The sequence below is a fragment of the Anopheles cruzii genome, chromosome 3 (assembly GCF_943734635.1).
Source record: "Anopheles cruzii chromosome 3, idAnoCruzAS_RS32_06, whole genome shotgun sequence".
Taxonomy (NCBI): Eukaryota; Metazoa; Arthropoda; class Insecta; order Diptera; family Culicidae; genus Anopheles; species Anopheles cruzii.
The window spans coordinates 39,761,602-39,781,276 of record NC_069145.1 but is presented as its reverse complement, the minus strand read 5'-3'; the positions used below and the strand labels follow the sequence as shown (position 1 = coordinate 39,781,276).

The window sequence follows — 19,675 nt, the reverse complement described above, 5'->3', positions numbered from 1 at the left end:
AACAAAACTATGTCCAAATAGCTAATATTTGCTTTTTAATTGGCAACCCCTGACCGATGTAGGAGCAAAAAACTTTTTCCCCGGCAGGAATCACTAACTACTAACGGCATACCTCATACGGCGTGACTTTCTGTGCATTGTGAGTCGGTCGGGTTGCTAGATATGTGCTTGGCGCATATACATTTGTGGCATTATGAAACTTCCACAACTCACAGACGCAGCGCCCAGTCGAACCATAAAATTGCTGACTGGCAACGTCAATCGGCAACTAATTTTGGCGCTCCAGGAGGGCAAGGGATTGGTTAAGGTGTGACACACAGCATCAGGTGATTCACATTTTTACTAGCTACGATTTGGGCTACTCCGTGTACAGGAATTCTTCTCAACCGGCTGCGTAATGATGATGTCTTTTACTCTCCCACCGTGGTATTTGACGTCATTTTCAAGATGGACTCGGAAGGCACAAGGTGGACGGGTTTTTATTCAACCATGGCTGGGCGTGAACCGTTTTTACATGTACACGAGACTGGAGAGAATATAGTTACTATTTGCCACAAGGGGCATCATTCTGGTCAGCAGCAGACTCGCTCGGTCAGCACATTAGTGAATGGTTGGTGCTCTGTTCACACCCTTAGCTCCGGGACCGGCACGGGCCTCTTGGGTCTAGACTGTGGCCCCAGGAAGGAGACTGCGACGTGTTAAAATGGCTGCCCAGTGGAACTCTCCCAGCCGCCGACGATCGTAAAAACCATCGCCACTTCTCATCATGTGATGGCTTCCATTTCCCGTTGGCAATTTCCGAAGGCTTTCGCCTCCCCCAGTCCATTGTCTGCGGTTTTGTGTTCGACGCGGTTTTTTCTTCTAGTCCTTCTGGCGGTTTTGTTGCAGTTTCACCCGGCGGGGTACACCTGTGGTTTGAACCAAAGCCAGACAACCGGAACAAGACCGGCCGGCGTTCTGTTCAGGCGAATGTTGCTCACGTCCTCACGGCAACCCCAACGACGGAAGTTGGTATTTATTTATTAAAATGCACATTCTACCAAGGAATACCAAGTGCAATGGCCGTGGACCCGCAAAAAGTGAAACAGATATCAAAAAGTTCAAATGAATATAAAATTGCAACAAAATGGTCGCCGCAAACATTCCGGTACACCGTGTTCCGGTGTAGCATCTCGCACCACAAGGACCCGCCAATCGGACAAGATTACCTTTACCTGAGTAGAACACATCGTGTCGTCGAGGTGCCGCTGAAGTAGCTGACCTTCCTGAAGCCATCGCCAGCAGGTGGGACCAGAACGGAAAGTTAAAATATTGCACACCGACCGACGACCTCTCCGACAAATCGCTTCTCGTTTTAGTTCTCCATTTTTTGTTGTTGTTGTTATTGCTGGCCATAACTTCTGCGAGAACTCTTTGTTACTGTTTTGAAGCAACCATTCTTTTTTACATGTTAGTGTGGCAAGGTTGAAGCAAACCGCAGTGTACTGTTATTAACCGTTTGTGTTTACTTGTTCCATTTTCTGTCAGAAGTTTCATAAACCACAAGACTTTCTATGATAAATGAAGGAATGAAAGTCGTATTAACAACAGACCAAAACTTTTTAACCAAAAAGCACGATGCTGTTTATAGGCATTCATTATTAACCAACTTTATCAAGTTCTGTCCGCTTCATTGATAATAGATTGACGTCTGCATCAATAATCAATAATAGTTGACATCAAAATGAACGAAACAAAAGTAGTCCGATAATGTCAATAAATCATATTTACTGATAATCAAATTTAATAGCTGCCACATGGCTCAGAAAGTACGGAAAACTTAATGAAAAACACTACCTTCCAACTGTAGCTTCAAATAGAAACTCGTTTTCGCAAGCTATTCGATGAAAACCTTTCTACATCTCAGATTTATCATGACAAACATACACGCAACTAGTTTGCAAGCAAAAATAGTATAATTGTAAAACAAATCATATCTCATCGTTCTAGCTTATCCACCAATCCAGCTACACGCATCTGCCTTCAAAACTATTTCCACTTTCACAATTTATTAATTTGCTCAACACTATATGGTTTACACGAAACGAACCAAAAGTGTAGAAACTAGGTAAATAAATCAACAGCCGTTACCGTCCACAACTAACTGGCGACTATCACAACGCTCTCTCCCGTTGGGCTACGGGGTTCGTGTGAAAAATGTACAAAGTTTCATTAATTATGTATATCTGGGGATCGCATCCAAATCGGCCGAAAAACCACCTAGCGAGCGAGAGAAGGAATCATGATAAATTTAACTCACGTCTGGCGACCATTTCCCATTCGGCCATGTATCTTCTCCGGGCGTGATCGCCCCCCTGGTCGGAAAGCGGACCCCCGTGCTGTCCTGCCCTGTGCTGTGACTTCGGGGCCACCCGCCCTCCTCGCCGTTTAAAGCCGCCCGGCACTTCGCCCTAATTGTAGATAAATAATGGATTCAAATCACTCATCCGGCAAGCGGGCCCGAGCCCCGAAAGAAACCGAAGTGTTTTAACACGTAATCTTCATTTTTCGCTACAATCATTTAATCGCCCTGATGGCTAAACACTTTACTACCGCTGCGGCGCACGAACGGCCCCCGGATGCCATGCCATGTGCGTCGTTCCGAGAAACGTATGTGCCAATGTTTGCTCAATCCCCAGGACCGCACCATTCGGCTTGACTCTCGGCACGGGTGTGTCCTTCGGTGTCCACCCACCGGTACCGGTGACGGAAAGTCTTAAACATACATACAACACGACCGATTCCGGTGGAGCCCGATGCCCACGTCCACCGGTGGCTTGGCTTTCCCCGGGTTTTACATATGGCAGCGAAGGGGCCCGTCTCAATGCCTTGCAGAAATGGACGAGTTGAGCCGCACCCCTAGCGGTGATAGGCCCTGCCTTGCCGTGAGACCCGTGGGAAGAGCGTTAACAAATTTCATTACCATTAATTTTCCTTGTGAAAAATCGCACCACACACACAGGCGAACCGCAAAAGGAAGGTATCCGGCCCGTCTGCCAGTCGTTGGAATTTGAAAAATTTGCTCCGATTTTTGTTTTGCTAACGGGACGCTGAGGAGCGAGCGGTGCCAAAATGGGACGTTAGTTGGAAAATTTAATTCCTTCAATCCAATCACTCCCCGGCACTGTCGTCCTGTCTACTGCCGCCAGCCAGTCTAATGGATTCTTCTTAACGGCAACCGCACAACGAAGCCACGTGGCAGCAGCAGGCAGTGATGTGTATGATAAAGGTGTACGATCGCGTTTCCGGTGCGTTGGCTCCGTCAAAAACCCCAGTCTCGTGCCCGGAAAACCCAAAGAAAAGGCGCACGTGTGTATGTGTGTGTTGTGCAGGAAAGTTTCGTAACTGACAAATTTTTGACATGCCGTCAAACGTATGCGTCATGCTTACCGGCGGCTGCTATTACCAGCCGGACCGGCACAACAGCACAGCGCATGGTTCTCAAGGAAGCAACCGGAGGCGGCGGTGTCCCCCCCCCATGGGACTCTGGGCTGGAGCGAAAGCAAAAAGTCACATAAATTGAAATGAAAACTTTCCCGCTTTTTCTCCATTACGAAATTCGGCCCTCGGGAAACCCGTGTGTCCCGCTGATTAATGGTGGTGCCCCCCTAGCGGATTGCCGCGGCGCTCGCTTCGGTTCCGGGGGTGGCGAAGCACCAAATCCCAACACCCGCCGGCCGTGTTCTGTGAGTGTTTGGAACTTTAAAACCACTGGACGTCTCTAAACGTTCTTAAAGGACACTGCCGTCGACAGACGGACTCCGGCGAACATCTAAATATCGGATGTTTAGTGTGAGTGACGCGCATCGACACCGACGACGGAGGGTTGACTTGCGGAGGAGAAGTGCGTCGTCGAGTCGATTCTTTCTTTGTCCGCCTGTCCGGGGTTTTTCTCGCTTTTCTCGCTGCCACGCACCTGCCACAAGTTTGTTCCGACAAGTCGCTCTCAGGGCAGGGCCGGGATACAGGTCCCTGCACCGACGGGTAACGAATCGATAGCCGGAGTAATCATACAATATTTATGGCCCGAAGCAAAGTCTTTATGCCGTCCGTGTGTGGGCTCGTTCGTATCGGTTTTTGCTCGCTCCGCATCGAAAACCACAACTTCCCAACTTTGTAAGGATCTAGGTTTGGGGGAGATTCCACGCCACCATCCGATATGTACGTAACCGACGTACTTCCGGTCACCACGACGCAAGTGTGGTATCCATTTCAGGGCGACAGAGAAAAAAAACGCCCAGAATACAACAAAGAACTGCAAATACACTCAACACCTGCACGGCGTAAGCTGCTACCGCTCGGTGCTAATGCCAGCACCGCCTCGTACCGCAGGCCCACACTTTGTCTCGAAACTTCATCCTCGACCTCACCGACGGCACTCGACGACTTCCGCCTCGCTGAAGAATGTATGGCCCGGCGATGAACCCTTTCGCCCAGTGCCGTTGCTGGCTCGGAAGAAACGTTGGCTGTTGCTCCTCTCATTTGCATCATTTTTTGTTGTTGTTGCGTCTGTGTGTGTGTGTGCCCGCCCCCGGTGCATTGTGGATGCATTCTCACGGTGGGCGTGCATTGTGCATGCACTCGGCTTTGTGTGCCAATCTCGTCTTTATTCACGCCCAGATCCCTTTTCGGCCGACGAAGCGAGGGATACACGTATGTAAGCATTAAGTTGCCTCTAGCGCTACGCTACGGCAGGGCGATCAACAGGATGTTTTCTTTTCCCATTTTCCCTTTTTGTTTTTGTGTGCGACCCGCGCGAGCCTTAAAAGGCACTAGTCCTGATCCCGTCACCAGCAGAGGGCGGGGATGCAACCGAAAACAATTAACAATTAAAGTGTGGAACAAATGTTTGACAAGGAGCCGTCTTGTGGACGTGGGTCCTGTTGCGTCGCGGTGCAGTATTGGGCGGACCGCGAAGGAAGCCCCTCAATGGTGGTCCCAGGACCAAAGTTGTTGACGGCCAACTTTCCGTGCTGTCAGTGGGCATCGTTAGTTTTCGCGGGACCAGCTGGCGGAGAAGGACAGGCACACACACACGCGCACACTTGCGGTCTGGACAAAGTAAATGGGACGAAGAAACTTTTTGAAGGCTTAACTTGATTTACTACTGTGGGCAAAAAATCACAGGACATTGAAATTTGAATTGCATTAGTATTGCGATGGGGACTTATATTTTCCAGCACATCCTGATAGCAGTCTGCGCTCTGTGTCAGATGTAATGGCAATTCTTAGAACAGTGACACTTTTGTGAACAACAAATACTGATCTTTCGACGAAGGAATTTTTCAGAATGCTACAAAAAGCATGTTCTGGGCAGACTCCCTCGAGAATATGGGTGTATGAATGGAGTAATGTGTTGAGAGCAAGTCAAGAAAAGTTTTAAGACCCAGAGCGTAACTGACAACCAACCGCATCAACTTATGGTAGCAACGAACGTTCGATCAATCGGTACCATACTGGTATTTTTGGGACGTCAGGGATTTCAAACTCGAAACATTTGTGTCCGACTAAATCCCGCAAGTGCTATGACGCCGCCCGCCCAAAACGCGTACCATACAGTCACCTTTTCTGGATATAACGGCCTCTCTTCAATCGATTGAGGGTTTTCAGTGCCCCAGATGCGGTAGTTTTGCTTGTTTACGTAGCCGCCATTAGCGGCCTACTGTTGCTCAAGAACCCAAGTTTTAATCATTTTAACACGTTTTTCTATTGTCAAGCGATTCATTTCTTTAAATGGCAGACATTCAGCTAAAAGATTGAAAAGATGGACGGATATATTCGAAAACTGTAAAGTGCCAATCCTGTAATTTTAAAACTAAAAAATAAATAAGTCTGTATTAGGCGAATCGAAGAAGGAATTGCATATCGACATAGATAAAATAGATATAGAGACCATAGAAAGGTTTTCAATATACATCCAATAATTCGATATTTTTTTACCTCTGTAGTAGTAACGGTACCCTAAGTTTCTTGGGACTTTTTGCACAAGTTTTGCCTAGCCTTTGTTATTTTTATTGGCGATTTCTGTTGGGAAAAAATAAGATGCTAGAAAAGTCCGACCGGACCTTGCCACCAAAATGAATAGTCCAACGTCCGTGGGTCAGCGTAACGTTTCATATTTCCCCATTATGTTGATAAACAGTGTTATGTTTTTAATGCGGCCTCAACAATATCCATTTATCATCCCTGGGAACGTCCGGCTTCCTTGTGGTGATATTTCTTCGGCCGGGTTTTCTTGCATTTCTTTTTGCAATACTTTCAACGACACCGAAGTCAATTTATTTTTTGTTCTATCGTCCGCTTGCTTACCACAGTGAGGAAGGTCATTAAAAGCTATACATTTGGGGCTGGCCAAGAAAGCAAAACCTACTTCTCGGCCACATTTCGGCACAGGCTCTTTGCCTCTTCGCCGAGGGGGATTAGAAATTATCGATTTCATACATCATCTGCCCGACTGGCGCTCATTGACGATGCAAGACACGTCGATCGTCTTGGTTAATGTCTCGCCCTTCTACCCCCGCACTGGTCTACTGGCCACACCACCGTCACGCGTTTGTCACGCTCGAGGGAGTCACGTTATCGATTTTGACATACGGCACACCGTTACCACAACATCCCGGCATCCGCGCATCGACCGCGGAAGCATGGAGAACGTAGAAAATGAAGAAAGTCATCCCCTAATTTATAGCTACGTCGTATGAATGTTTGGTCTACCACCCGGTGGACCTACCCGGGGCCGATGCCGCCGAGTTCTTGCTTTGATGATCGAAAATTCCGACCCACGGGGAAAACGAAAATCATAAAGATCCTTTTTCCTTCGCCATAACGACCAATGAGCACATAGGTTGTTGTAGGCGCTGCCTTTTATGAACCACGTGCAGAAAGCGGTTCGTAGCAGCCTTTGAATGGTGTGTTTTTGCCCTTTTTGGCCCATTATGGCTTTTGGACCATCGCATGTTGCACACAAATTTAATATTAACAGTAATCGTATCTCATTAACAATCGCGTACACTATCTACCAAACATAATACATCATTTAAAATCGCTACAGAAAAAGTCATTTGCAAGCAAATAACGTATTTCTACTAAAGTATATAATAATTTCTCACACTTTTGCTGACACCAATCAAAACACATATGCACAGCACTGTTAATTGGTGGTGCCCCGAGCGTTTAATAATAACCGAAACCTGTTCATCGATACGTTGAGAGAACGGAAGTACCGGAACCATCTTCCGGACCCGTTGGATGGTTTTTCTGTGTGTACTTCATAAATTATGAATAACTTCATTCTCAGCCCGTTGCCCATTAATGTAGTACGTACGCTGTCCCAGTGTCCAGTGCACCACGCGTACGGCCGCAAATGGCCAACGGCTGGCTGTGCTTGACGCTGGAAGGGAACTTTGGGACCCAGACACACTGCGTTCCCGCATAATTCGTAAAATGTTTCCACAACGTCCTCTCCGGTGTAGCATGCATTATAAATAAAGTAATTTCGAAGCTTTGGGCCCACCGGCTTCTCCCTCCGGTACACGTGGCACGCGGTTTTGGTGTAAAGGTAATTTTGGAACGCCTGCTTCGTTTTCTTTTTGTTTTGGTTGGAAGGAATTTTTTATTGCCGGCCCGGTTTGCCATAACGCGGGTAGCTGATTACAGCCAACAGGCAGCTGTCAATTAAATCAAACAAATTTTTTGAGCGCAACAGAACACGTAAAACTGATGAAAAAAACCAAATACACAAAACATTGAAACGAACAATCGAAATATCAAATCTCTATGAGAAGTTCGCGAGGATCTCGAAATATAAAATGTCGAGGATCTAGCTGTGGTAATGCTGAAAAATTAAAGCTATCTTTTTGATATTTTTGCTTGCAAGTAGTGCACCTCTTAGGTTTTTTATAATCACGTTTTATGGACGTTAATCGCGTTATTTTCAATATATCAATTTATCGCAAGCTTTACATTTTTTTAATTTTAAGTTAAGAAAACATAAATTGTGTCCTTTAAAGATTCTTTATCAGTTAGTTGCGAGATGGTCGTGCTTCAGTCCAAGCATTTGAGTTAAATTAGCATATGGTGTTATTTTAACATCTACATCCGACATTCCAACACTTGCATCCTTCCATACTTAATTAACTTATGCATTGTTGGCTGTTTGGTACGTTTAATCCTGTATATCGTGCTGTGTAATCCACTGCATTCATTAGTTCATTATCCGGCTACTACAACGGCGGGTTTGGCCTCTAATAGACCTCTGTAGAATAACCTATAACATGTAGAATTGCTAGTGGCAACATTGGACCCTTAATAGGCTTGAGACGACTTCGAACATTCGGCCGCCTTTCAGTATTCCAGTACGTTATCTACTTTACTACCTTTGGAACCCTTTTTCTATCGAGATTTGTTCCTTTCCGCGTTTGTTTGCCGTTTTGCTTCTGCAAGTTTTAACCAAAATAGCGTCACCAGTGAAGCAATCATGAATCCAGCCCGCCGCAGTGAATCATCATCATCCGACAAGACGTTTTGCAAATCTGACCATATTTGACCGCTGTTACGGCTGTGTCGTGGATCCTGTGGGCTCGTGAATGATAAGCGAGACGTAGACGTGGATTAAGCGGTGATATTTATCCGGAATTCGTGGCTGCCCCGCGTGTATCACCGAGGCAACGGTTGTTCCGCGTCTGGTGTCATTATTTTTAACATTCCTAGAACTCCGTCGGTCGGTCTGTTTGTGAGCTTAGGAGATTCGGTAACACCGAACTGGCCGACCTTCCGGAAGTGGCCTACACTGTCTGGCGGTGTGCGAGGTGGGTACCGCGCTCCGTTGCTATGTTTCGGGGCACGGCTTGTTTGTTTTCCACCGTGTCCCTGGCGTACGCTTCGTAGCCCCGTCGTCCGGCACGAAATTCGATTACAAATTATTCCCAGCACTTCACTTCACGCCTCAAAGCTCCATTTAGTGGATAATTGAATTACATGCGTCCGGACGACCGGCCCGCCCCGGGTTCCGGAATGTGCCTCCGCACATTGCCCCTGGGCGGCCATTACCCCTCGCTCAACGGTCGGGTGGTCAAAGTTATGCGAATTGAACCGTCGAAAGAGCTTATTTATTTGTGAAACGTTGCGCATAAGAAACCTGACGGCAGCAACCAACCCGCGCGCCCCTCCTCCACGGGATGGTCCCTTCTGGCGCCCCAAAAGGAAAACGAACGCCCAGGCAAGGCCACAGCGGAACCAGGGAAACCAGGGGCATCAGGAGCAGTAGGAGCACCATCGGTTATGAGCGCGCTCCTTGGTCACGTTTAACACAAACAACGTTGTGTACGACGGCGTTGCCACCGTGAAGCTTAACTGCGGTGGCGATCCCTTGCTGTTTAATTAAAAATAAACGAAGGTGCAGAAATCAAACAAATTGAGATAAATGGCGCCGCAAACCGAGCTGCGATTCGCCGCCGCATCGCGCCGGTTTTCTATTTATTTACTTTATGTGTTGTAAAAATTCGCCAGCCAGTGTGGAAATCGCCCGCGGAATGAAAGTCAGAATTAAAGAGAACCGGAGAGAATGAAAATTATCTTTCTGCTCCGCAACAATTGCCCGGTATCTAATTCTAGTGCAGCATATTTCACTTCAAAGCAATACGATGCGCGTTCGGCACGCGTTTGATGCTCGCAGCAGGATGCGTTCTGCGTTCAACAGTGCTTCGGACCCCGATTCACCCACCGGTTCTGGATTAAAAGCTTGACTTACAAACAAAGAATCGTCGATTGGGTGGTGTTGCGAAAAAGATTACAATCTGGAAGTTTCTGGCAAAACGAGGCCCTTTTAGCAGATAAGACTTCTTGGAATTTGGCCTACCGCCTGAAGTGGACATCATTACAATTGAAGTCCCAATTCCGCAGTGTATCGCTCTGCCTGCTCCGTCTCTTAAAAGCTCGATGTTGAGCGAATAAAACATAACGACACATAAACTGACCAATACTTCGCAGCCGAGGTACCAGCCGAACAACGGCGCACCGGATCGGATCCGGATCCGGATGGCATAACTTGCACGCTAATCCGATGGCCGACGAAAAAGGAAGAAGGCCCCACTAATATCATTGTCTTACGGATTGTGCAAGAGATAATGGTGAGGACTTTTTGGGTTTTTTTTTTGCTCTCGTGTTGGCCGTTTTTGCCTGGACCTTCTCCGAACGCTGGGTCGCGAAACGTCACGGAACGGCTGCTGCTCCGTCCAAGCGTCTCTGCGTCAGCGAATGGCTAATGAGGGAAAGTTATCCTGTTTTCGTTTTGTACTTCGGTTTATTTTTTTTTTCCAAAGATATCCTACCCGAGGAGGAGTGTATTTGAGTCGCTTCGCTGGTTGCGCAGGACATGCGGGGCTCCCGAACGTAGCCCCAGCGTGTGGCCATCGTTGGTTTTAATTAGATGCAGGAGGCCGGCCGTAAAGTTGGGGATTTCGGAAGCGACTATCCGCCCCATCGTATCATCACGCAGTGTGTGTGTGTGCGACTTGGGGGAGATGTGCGCTTTCCGTCCGTACACCGTCGGTCTCGGGCACACGCCCTTCCGTAACCGGGAGGGATTTTAATTTCGAACCGTACTCCGGATGGATTTTTTGTGCTTTCGGACCCGGCACCACACACCGCCGAGGTGAATACCTTTTCAATCTTCCATTGCCCTTGGCGGGCCCGACCGACAAGAAAGCTGGTAGCAGCGTCGGTAAATAAAAAGGTGTTTTCCACGCCGGCGAAGCGGATTATCACCGACGATCGTGGAACAGATTAGCCGAACTTATTTACATCTTATGAACTCATCGTTGTTGGTTGGCCACATTTTTTTCCGCTTCCGCTCGACGTGTTGCGACAATGCTTGTCGCTCCGACGACAGTTCGATTGTAAAATGTAAACCAAGTTGGACAATATTGCGGAGCGTCTGGTCTCGGGCTAATCATGAAGAGTCCCCGAGCTTGGCTTCGACACGAACCGTACTTTCTTCTTCACTTTAACCAAATTGTGGCCCAAAATCTTTAAAGTATAATTAGTTATTTTGGAAACCAGAAGAATAATCGACGACCTTTGCGATTGGACCGGTAATCTTATTAGCCGTATTATCTTGATGACCCAGTTAATCTCACCGCGCGGTGTCGCTGCCGCTGTAGAACCAATAAATCACAGTTTTTTGCGAGCATTTCTAAATGGTGATGGTGTAAAATCTTGCCAAACTGTGTTTACAATGCCGAATCGAATTCCGTCGATCGACCGTAAAGGTGCTGCTCGCCACAATGTTTACCGTTCGCTCGTCGGTGCTAAGCCGCAATCAATCTTACGACGGGGCACAAGCTTCAGACGAACGGAGTTCGCCACTCAAGCCCGGTACGAGTGGCGAGAGCTGTTTTATTGGATCTAGCTTTGCTGTATCAGCCACCATTGCGTCCGTTACCTTTCGTTCCTAATCCCCCTCCCGAAGGACCTTCCCCCGGGGCATGACGATGACTGATAGTTTTTCTATTCAATTACGGTCAAATGAAGCTGTCTCGTTAACCACACCAGCGCGGACAAGGACTCTCGAAAGCAGGGGCGAAAATAAAAAAGCACAACAAGATCCGGTCCGTGGTGTGCCTAGCAACTGCACCGCACCACCTGCAATTCCACTTCATCGACTCCAGTGGCCGGTGGATTACACAAATTAAGGAATGCGAGAGTTATGCCGCGAGGAGCGAACTAGAATTGATCATCCTTCGCCCCGCTCCGGTCGTTCTTTTTGCATCCGGCGCGGCAAGACGAAGCACGCTAAATCCACAGTGGCCGGCTGTGAAAGTAGAGTGATGGATGATGATGAGTATGTAATTTGACTAAAGTGGGCTCCACAGTCCACACGTGGGCCCTTCAGCGAGCCAGTGAGCACAGTCACCGGGCGAGGCGGCGAGACATTTATTGTGCTAATTTCGTGCTAATTGATGCGTTCCCAATCGGGGAAGGCGCCCTTAAAATGATCAAACCAAACACCGGCACCGGTTATGGTTTTCCTATTTCTTCACCCCAGGCCATCGCCGAAAGTTGTGTTTATGGCGCACTAATAGTTGAGCATAAAGACAGCGAGAGTGTGTTCATTGAAAGGTGCCCGCCATTAGCATAAGATGTTGTGTCACAAAATGGCACACTTTGGAACGTGTAGCCCCGGGCGATCTGTTCCCTACGTGTGTGTGTGTGTAGACACAAAGAGATAGAGAGAGAGAGCGAGAGATGCTCATTAGTAATCCAATATAATAACGATAATGAGTTTACGATACATATCAACCCCAGCGTGAGCGTCGCGCCCAATTTCCAACTACCAAAAGTTGGTCGTCGGTTCCAGGCCCTGGTTGTGCCGCGCCGGCTTTAGGGTTAGTTAGATTGGAACTTTGTCGAAAACTAATATCGGCCCATCCTCGGTAGGCAATGTCGCAACAACCGACTGTCAACCGACCCACCTTTAGCAGGATCCAGCAGGCTGGGGTTTTTATTTCTTCCCCGTTCGATACTTACCCAACTTTTTTCTGCCATTCCAGCACTACCGAGGTTCGCTGAAGTCGCTAAACACCGGAATCGTCACCCTGCTGAACTACGGCAAACACGTCCCACCGGCCGTCTCGCACGTCACACTGGCCCACGAAATCGGACACAACTTTGGCTCCCCGGTAAGTCGTTCCCCGACGTTATTACGCGCCTCCAAATCCTGGCTGCCGCTGCTTGGTGGAGCGATCGCCTGAAACATCAAAGAAAGGCTACGACGGAGACTCTTAAGCCGTTTGCTGAGTTTCGGGCAAACTGGCAACTGAGACTCCTGGAGAGCCCACAAGTCAAGGGAACCTTAAAATCACACCCGCTACGTGGAGTACCGTTCGTGGAGTATAATAGTTAGTTAGTGGCGGTCAGCTTTCGGTTAGGTACACCCAGCCGCCGGGAACACTCGGGAAAGGATTGTGTTTGGGCTCCGAACGGTGGGCTTCTCGGGGCTCGAGAGTTTCCCAATTCTTGCCTCGACGTTGATGAAAAGACGACACGATAACGAGTGATGGCTCCGTCGAAGGATGGGTCTTCCGGGTTCGGGATTAGGTCCGGGACACAACATGAAAAGCTCTCGCGACTCGGCGGTGGCGTTACAATGGCTTTTCTGGTGCCTAGGGCCAAGGAAAATCGGGTTCTTGGGAAATGATGGCGGATGTCGTCATTCATATTGTTAATTGAAACGGCAGCTCTAATTCAATCTCATCTTCAATTAAAGGCGCCCATTCTCGGTACTTTGCACCGGTCCGGGGGTGGGGATTTAATTTCATTGTCCTGGCCGATCCGCGGCCAGGGAGCGCTGAAAAGCGCTGTCACCGTGTGCATTGATTGCATTTCTTTGGCTTTTCCGCCCGATTGCGCCACGCAACCGTGCGGTTCTCGGCAGCATGTCGGTGTTATGTTTTCAATTTCCGCAGCCCTTTTAGAGAGGGAAACTCCACCGATGCCTTTCCATGGCACCTAACCGTACTCTAATATCCTTCCGGAGGAGTAGCATCGTGGAGTCCGCAGAAACAATAGCGAAAGGACATCGAAGAAACTGGCGACGGACGATTATTTTGCTTTGTCTTCTTGGCCCGGTTTAAGGCCAAGAAACAGCTGGCCAGCTCTAGGGCGTGCCGTTACCGAGGAAGGAAGGCTTAAGAATCGGTGTCCTTGGTCCTGGTCCTCGCGTTGGAAGTGTTGTTTCGGGAATCCTGACCCCGGAAAGCTACTGTCGAAGCACGGACGGACAACCCCAGGAAGAAGAAAACCCTTGATTATCGATGGACTACAATCGAGGGGTCGCTCGCTATCCTTTCGCCACTTGTCCGCCAAGATCCATCCCCTGTCCGGATAGTCAGCCACTCCGCCAGCAGCCTGAAAGCCGAAGACTGCGCAGTGCAGTTCTGGGGCGTCCAAGGCCAAGAAAAACTTTCCAACGAAAAAAAAGCCAGGCAATACTTCACGGCCGACCGAATTGGCGAAGAATTGGGGTTTCGTTGTTCCAAATTGATTCCTGCGAACCGTTCAAAGGCCGGGGAAATGCATTTAACACAGCGGTGGGGCACGGCCCCTGTATAGAGTCCGTTTCGCAATGTGATTTTCAAACTCGTTGCGTTGATTGCGTTGAGGATATCCCAATCTCATCAGCGGCCAGTCAGTCGGGCAAGGCTATCCACGTGTACACGTGTACGTGATAGGGCTGGACTCCTGTGAAGTCTTCTTTCTTTTCCTGCTCGCCCCACTGGGGCGGAAACGAAAATTTATTGACACGGAAATAATGGCCTAATCCAAGGGTAATCAAGATTTGCTTGAACAAACTTTCCCAAACTTTGAGTCCGCTTCCGTGCGGGGTGCTCCGGGTGAGTTTCGAAAGTGGGCAGCCCCTCACCAACCCCCCCAAAAACCCTTGCTGTGGTGTCACTCAAAGCCGGAGTGGCTTGGCTTCTTTATCTGGCTCTGGTAAAACCCAGAGCCCATCCCAGGCGTGATGGGAGTGCGTATGACGTACGGCTTCTCCTGGCGAGGACACATTTAATTTCGGACTTTCGGGTGGCGGCTGGAAATCGAAAAATGCTTTTCCATAATACACGAACCTCGAGCCGGCCGTCGACGCTCCGAAGGGCGTACTTTGCCGTAACCTTTTCGTACCGGCTCAGGCCGGCTCTGAAGAGACTACCGTCGGAACGTTCGCAAGGTTTCAATCCTCCTTGGCCCCTAGCCTCAGCGCAATCAGCCGCCGCAACGAGAATGGCGAGTGTGTGTGTTTTGTTTCCATTTAAATTTACTTCTCGCGCCCGTTGCGCAGAGTCTCACAATATTTTTTTCCGCTTCTGGCTTCTTTTGCCTCATTTCTCTGCCATGAAATGCGCCAGGTTTTGCAATGGTGAAGAACCGAAACGATGGCCATGGAATTTTTAATATCCATAAACGTGGCGCACGGTGTTCTCCGTGGACCGTAGACAACAAAAAAGCGAACGCGAACTTCCGTAAACGGCACTACAACGGATGCCGCCGTGCAGCCGGCGTGATATATTCAAATTTGTGGGCTGAACATGGAGCTGAATCGGTCCTGAGCCCCCCTGAAACCCGGTCCTTGCGGCCGGCGCTGTAGGCGCGCGCGCGACCTTTTCTTGGGCGGCCACGCGATGCCACGGAAATGGAATTGAAGAAATGAAAAATCGTCTGCCCGAAAACGGTGCCGGGCGTCGGGAAAATGAAATGCACATTTTCGCGGTGTACGTGCGCGGAGGCCGCTGACGTTCGTCGGCCTCACCGGCTTGATCCCTCACCACTGGTATCCTTGTGTTTATTAATCTTCGTACCAAAATGGAATTGTGGAACACTTTTATCCCGTCCGTTTGTCCGTGGTCTGTTTTTTCGCCCGCCATAGCTCCAGGATCCTTGGCGCTCATGATTTTTCATCACACTTTGCACACGCAGCAGCACCTACCGCCGCGAGCCGCTTAGTTGCACGCGCGGTCCGAGGGCGACAACAAAATGGGGATGCAAACAGCACACGACACTTGACATAAACGGGGTCCTTCGCTGCCGTCACGCTATGTATGGCGCCACACACGGCCTTTTCCCCCCCGCAGAGTGGCAGCTGGGCGAACAGGCTAAGGACGCCAGCTGGCTGGCGGATGTTTTGGAGGACTGGAGGGCCTAACACAAACCACCTGTGTCACCTGCTGGGCCGAGCTGGTGATACCGAGCCCGTCGTTGACCCGCTTTTCGAGCCGACCTCATTTTGGTAAGGACGGCCCTTCAAGCGGCTGGTGTACTGTATAATGAGAGGCTTATTGAGGATAACAGTGTACAATACAATGCATCAAGGGCAAGCCTTGGGGATTGGTTTTGGGTTTTCAAAGGTGAGTTCTCCTTTTCGCAACGGTCTTTCAATATTCGAAGAAGTGCTCAAAGGCCTAAAAAGAAATGCGTTATAAAAATCTGATGATTGGAACGACACAAAGAACGAGATGCGTTTGATGATTGCCTCAAACGATCTTCTATATCTTTTCCCATCGAAGTGACGCACATGCAAAACATGATCGTTCTCATCAATTAAAATAGTGAACGTATTTGATTTATATTAAACTTTTGTCAAATTGCTTTTGGTCCAGCGCTCATATTGACACCTGCTTTGGTTGTGGATTTTTGGCCGAAAAGAAATTTGTATGAAGATCAAGTAACAATCGCAAGGCGCTAGGGTCGAACGCTGGATGTGAATAAAAACTCTTATTCTGCTTCTAAGTATTTTAAACAAGTCTTGAAATCCTTGTCCTCGGTGCCCATTATCATATGTAATAGTGTGACGTACATGTAGTCTCAAAAGTCTCAAAAGTCCCAAAAGTAGTCTGTAGACGAAGTAAATTCAAAACTACGTCAAATTCAACTAAAATGTTATTAAGATATGCTTCCAACTCGGGTTTCTTTTTCTACCGAAAAAGGCTCGGTTCTTGTCGGTTTTTGGTCCGCAATATAAAACCAGTGTTTAGTTACTTTTAGTTCACATTTGTTTGGCTCTAGAAAGTCATATGCTCTGCACTCATAGCCACATAATTCTATTATTCATAATTGTCTTTGGTTTGATAATATATTCACAATATAATAATAATAATAATAAAATTTCAAATTTTGTTTAGAGAAATCATTGAAAAAATAGAAAATCTACTCTGTGGCACTCATGTTGAACCTGTTACTTAAAGTTTACACACGTATTGATCATTTTACAACTGAAGATATATGCTTAACAAATTGAAATATCGTTTTCGAATATCGATAATCGAAATTTAGACTATCTCCAAAGTTTTCGAGATTTAATGATTGGTTAGATCTGCTTTAACAAGGTTAAGGAAAGTTGTCTTTGTTCAGCAATACTTTTAAACCATTTTCTGCTTTTTTTATCGTTTGATGTTCGTTGAAAGCGAAACAATTTTCCATCAATCTTTATTTTTCAAAAGACTTTTACTGTTCGGAATGACTTGAGCGTCTTGTTCGGGCACGTGTATGATTGAAATTTGATTCCTATCAAGTTTATAATTCAAATAAATGGCGATCGTTGATGGAAACGGCGTGTTTTAGTGCGATACTTTCGATTACTTCTTGTATAACAACCGGTGCCCCGTAGCCCCTGAACAACGAAGTACATTTGCCAATACATTCGAAAAATGCAATAATATTTTTACTAGTACTCTCTGTCGGTGGACGGCGAGTCTCAGTTATTGAACACGGGACATATTCCATTGAGCCATTGCGTTGCTACATTCGCTTTTACGTCACAAACGAATGGCTGAAGTGCCAATCTCCGCCCTATCTCTCGACTTCAATTCTCAAGATCGCTCCCGGCAAACAGGAGTAGCAGCAGCAGGGAGAACCTCATTTCAATGTGCCACACCTGACCGGGAGACCGTGTCTCCGGAAGCTGCCTCCGCTCGGCGCTGGTTGTGCAAATAATTAATAGATTAATAATCCACGGTTTAACTCCTCGTTTGCCAAGCCACCCGCCAGTTTCGCTCGGCGGCCATAATGGTCACTTCCAAATGAAAAAAAAAACCACGCTACAGTATTGCAACACAAAGCAAGTGCTCAGAACCGAATAAGGGCCGAAGGTTGCGCTGTAGCTGGCCGGAAACCTTGCTTACCCCCGGGGGTCCCTACGATCCCCGTTGGCCAACTGTTTCCTCGGACGTGATTCCCGAACCCAGACACTCTGGAGTGAAAATAAATACGGAACAGAAAATTTATTAGTCCCAATTAATCGCTTACGGGCAGAGAGGACGCCAAGTATCCTTACGCTCCCCTCCGGTCCGCCCGCGTCGGTAGCCGGTCATTAGTGAAAGCTGAAAAGTTTACTTGGCAAGATAAACATGGGCGGTAACAAGAGCTGTTCGCCCGCCTCGCTCGCACCGAACAACCGAAGAATGCGGCCGGGAATGTGGGACTGTTCCATTTCTTTGCTGCGTTCCGTGTGCTGGCTGGCGGCGCCACGGGAACTCCGGGAAGTAATCGCAAAGCAACGATGTGAGGGATCCAGTTCTCCAGTTCTCCTGCAGCAGGAGCAGCAGAAGCAGCAGATGGCGGCGGAGTTGGTAACAAATTGCACTCGTAGTTCTTCTATTTGACGTGGGAGGGACTCAAACAAGTGTTCCCCATTTATAAGACACGCTGTCGGCAGGGGTGTCCTCCTCCTGCACACACCGCTCCTGCAATTTGCAGCAGTAGCGGTCGCGGCGGGCGCACAGTGGCTGGGTGGCTGGCAACAAGCTTATCGCCCCTGGTCGCAGTTTGGTTGCGGGGCGCGATCCGTGGCCCCCGTGGAACACAGCGGGTCCTTGGTGTCTAGAGCCAAGAATAATACCTAAACGGGGTGGTTGGTGCAAGATTAGCTTTTCTTGGGAGTTGTTTTTCTGCCGGCCACGGGACTGAAATGAAGCTGCTCCGGTGCGGGACATGTGTTTTAAGTTTTTGAGCAAACATGTCCCGAGAGAAAGAGAGAGTTCTCGTGTGTGTGTGGTTGAAATCTACCGCGGCGGAAGAGTGTCGTTATCCTTGCGGTGGCTGGTGGCCGGTCTTAAATTAGCTTCCTCTCCGAATCCATCATCCTTGTGTAATGCTTGCTTAGGAACCAGACGTGTCTTCTTTCATCGCTTAAACGGACGACTGCGAGGCTCATATTTTTGGACCCGCCGCCACTAACAGCTTGCGGGCGAAATTCGAAGAGAGTTTATTATTTTCTTCCAGTCAAGTCTATTTTTTCAGTCTTTGCTATTATTTTGAAGCCATTAATAACTTTATCGCAGATAGACTAAATTCTTAAAATATTTTGACCCACTAATTACTCTCAAGGCGGTGAGTCATGGAAACGTTCCGAAAAGTTCCACGAAATCCTTGAACATAGTTGAAATCCTAATGTTATAAAGGGTGGTCCTACCAGGAACATTGTTGAAATCCCAATGTTACAAAGGGGGACCTACCAGGACCTACCACACAGCGACAGCCACGATCGGTTGTTTGCGCCGCATTTTCGGATAGCGAATAATCAGCACAAATGGTGTTGTGAATTGGCCTCCTAGATGTTGCAATTTAACACGATTGGACTATTATATTTGGGGCGCGGTTAAACGTACATGTTACGCGAACAAATCAGTAACCATGCACGACCTCAAGACCCACATTAAAATTACTATTGCCGAGATAGGACCAGTTACAATCGAAACTATACTCAAAAATAGGTCGACCGAATGGACTACTGCCAAGCCAATCGTGGTGTACATTTGACTAAAATTGTTTTCTATAAAAAATGTCTTGAATGAACCTTTCTCATGAATGTTCAACCATCGAAAAATATTCAGCCGTTTTTTATAAACAAATGAAAAAACATATTTTTTATGGATCACCCTGTATTTGCTTTCAATCGTACAATGCCCTCAAGTCATTCCGGTCACTAACGATGATCGAATGTCCAATGTGGCCTGTAAGTGTGTCAGTTCAGAAAGCACTCCTAAAAGATCAATTAAAGGATATTTATTGACAGCATCGTGAGCTTCAAGAAATGGACTCTTTGCTATAGTCATGTGCTGGGCATCAACTCATAGTGCGTAAAAAA

The 19,675-nt window shown here is 47.8% G+C and overlaps 1 protein-coding gene across 1 annotated transcript in view; it reads left to right on the top strand.

Annotated features, from left to right (window-relative positions):
- Window positions 1–19,675, top strand: part of LOC128270386 (uncharacterized) — a 153,627-nt gene that overhangs the window by 129,484 nt on the left and 4,468 nt on the right. The window contains exon 8 of the mRNA XM_053007785.1: window positions 12,588–12,716. Coding sequence (XP_052863745.1) covers window positions 12,588–12,716 — 129 coding nt within the window. The remainder of the gene's footprint in view (window positions 1–12,587; window positions 12,717–19,675) is intronic.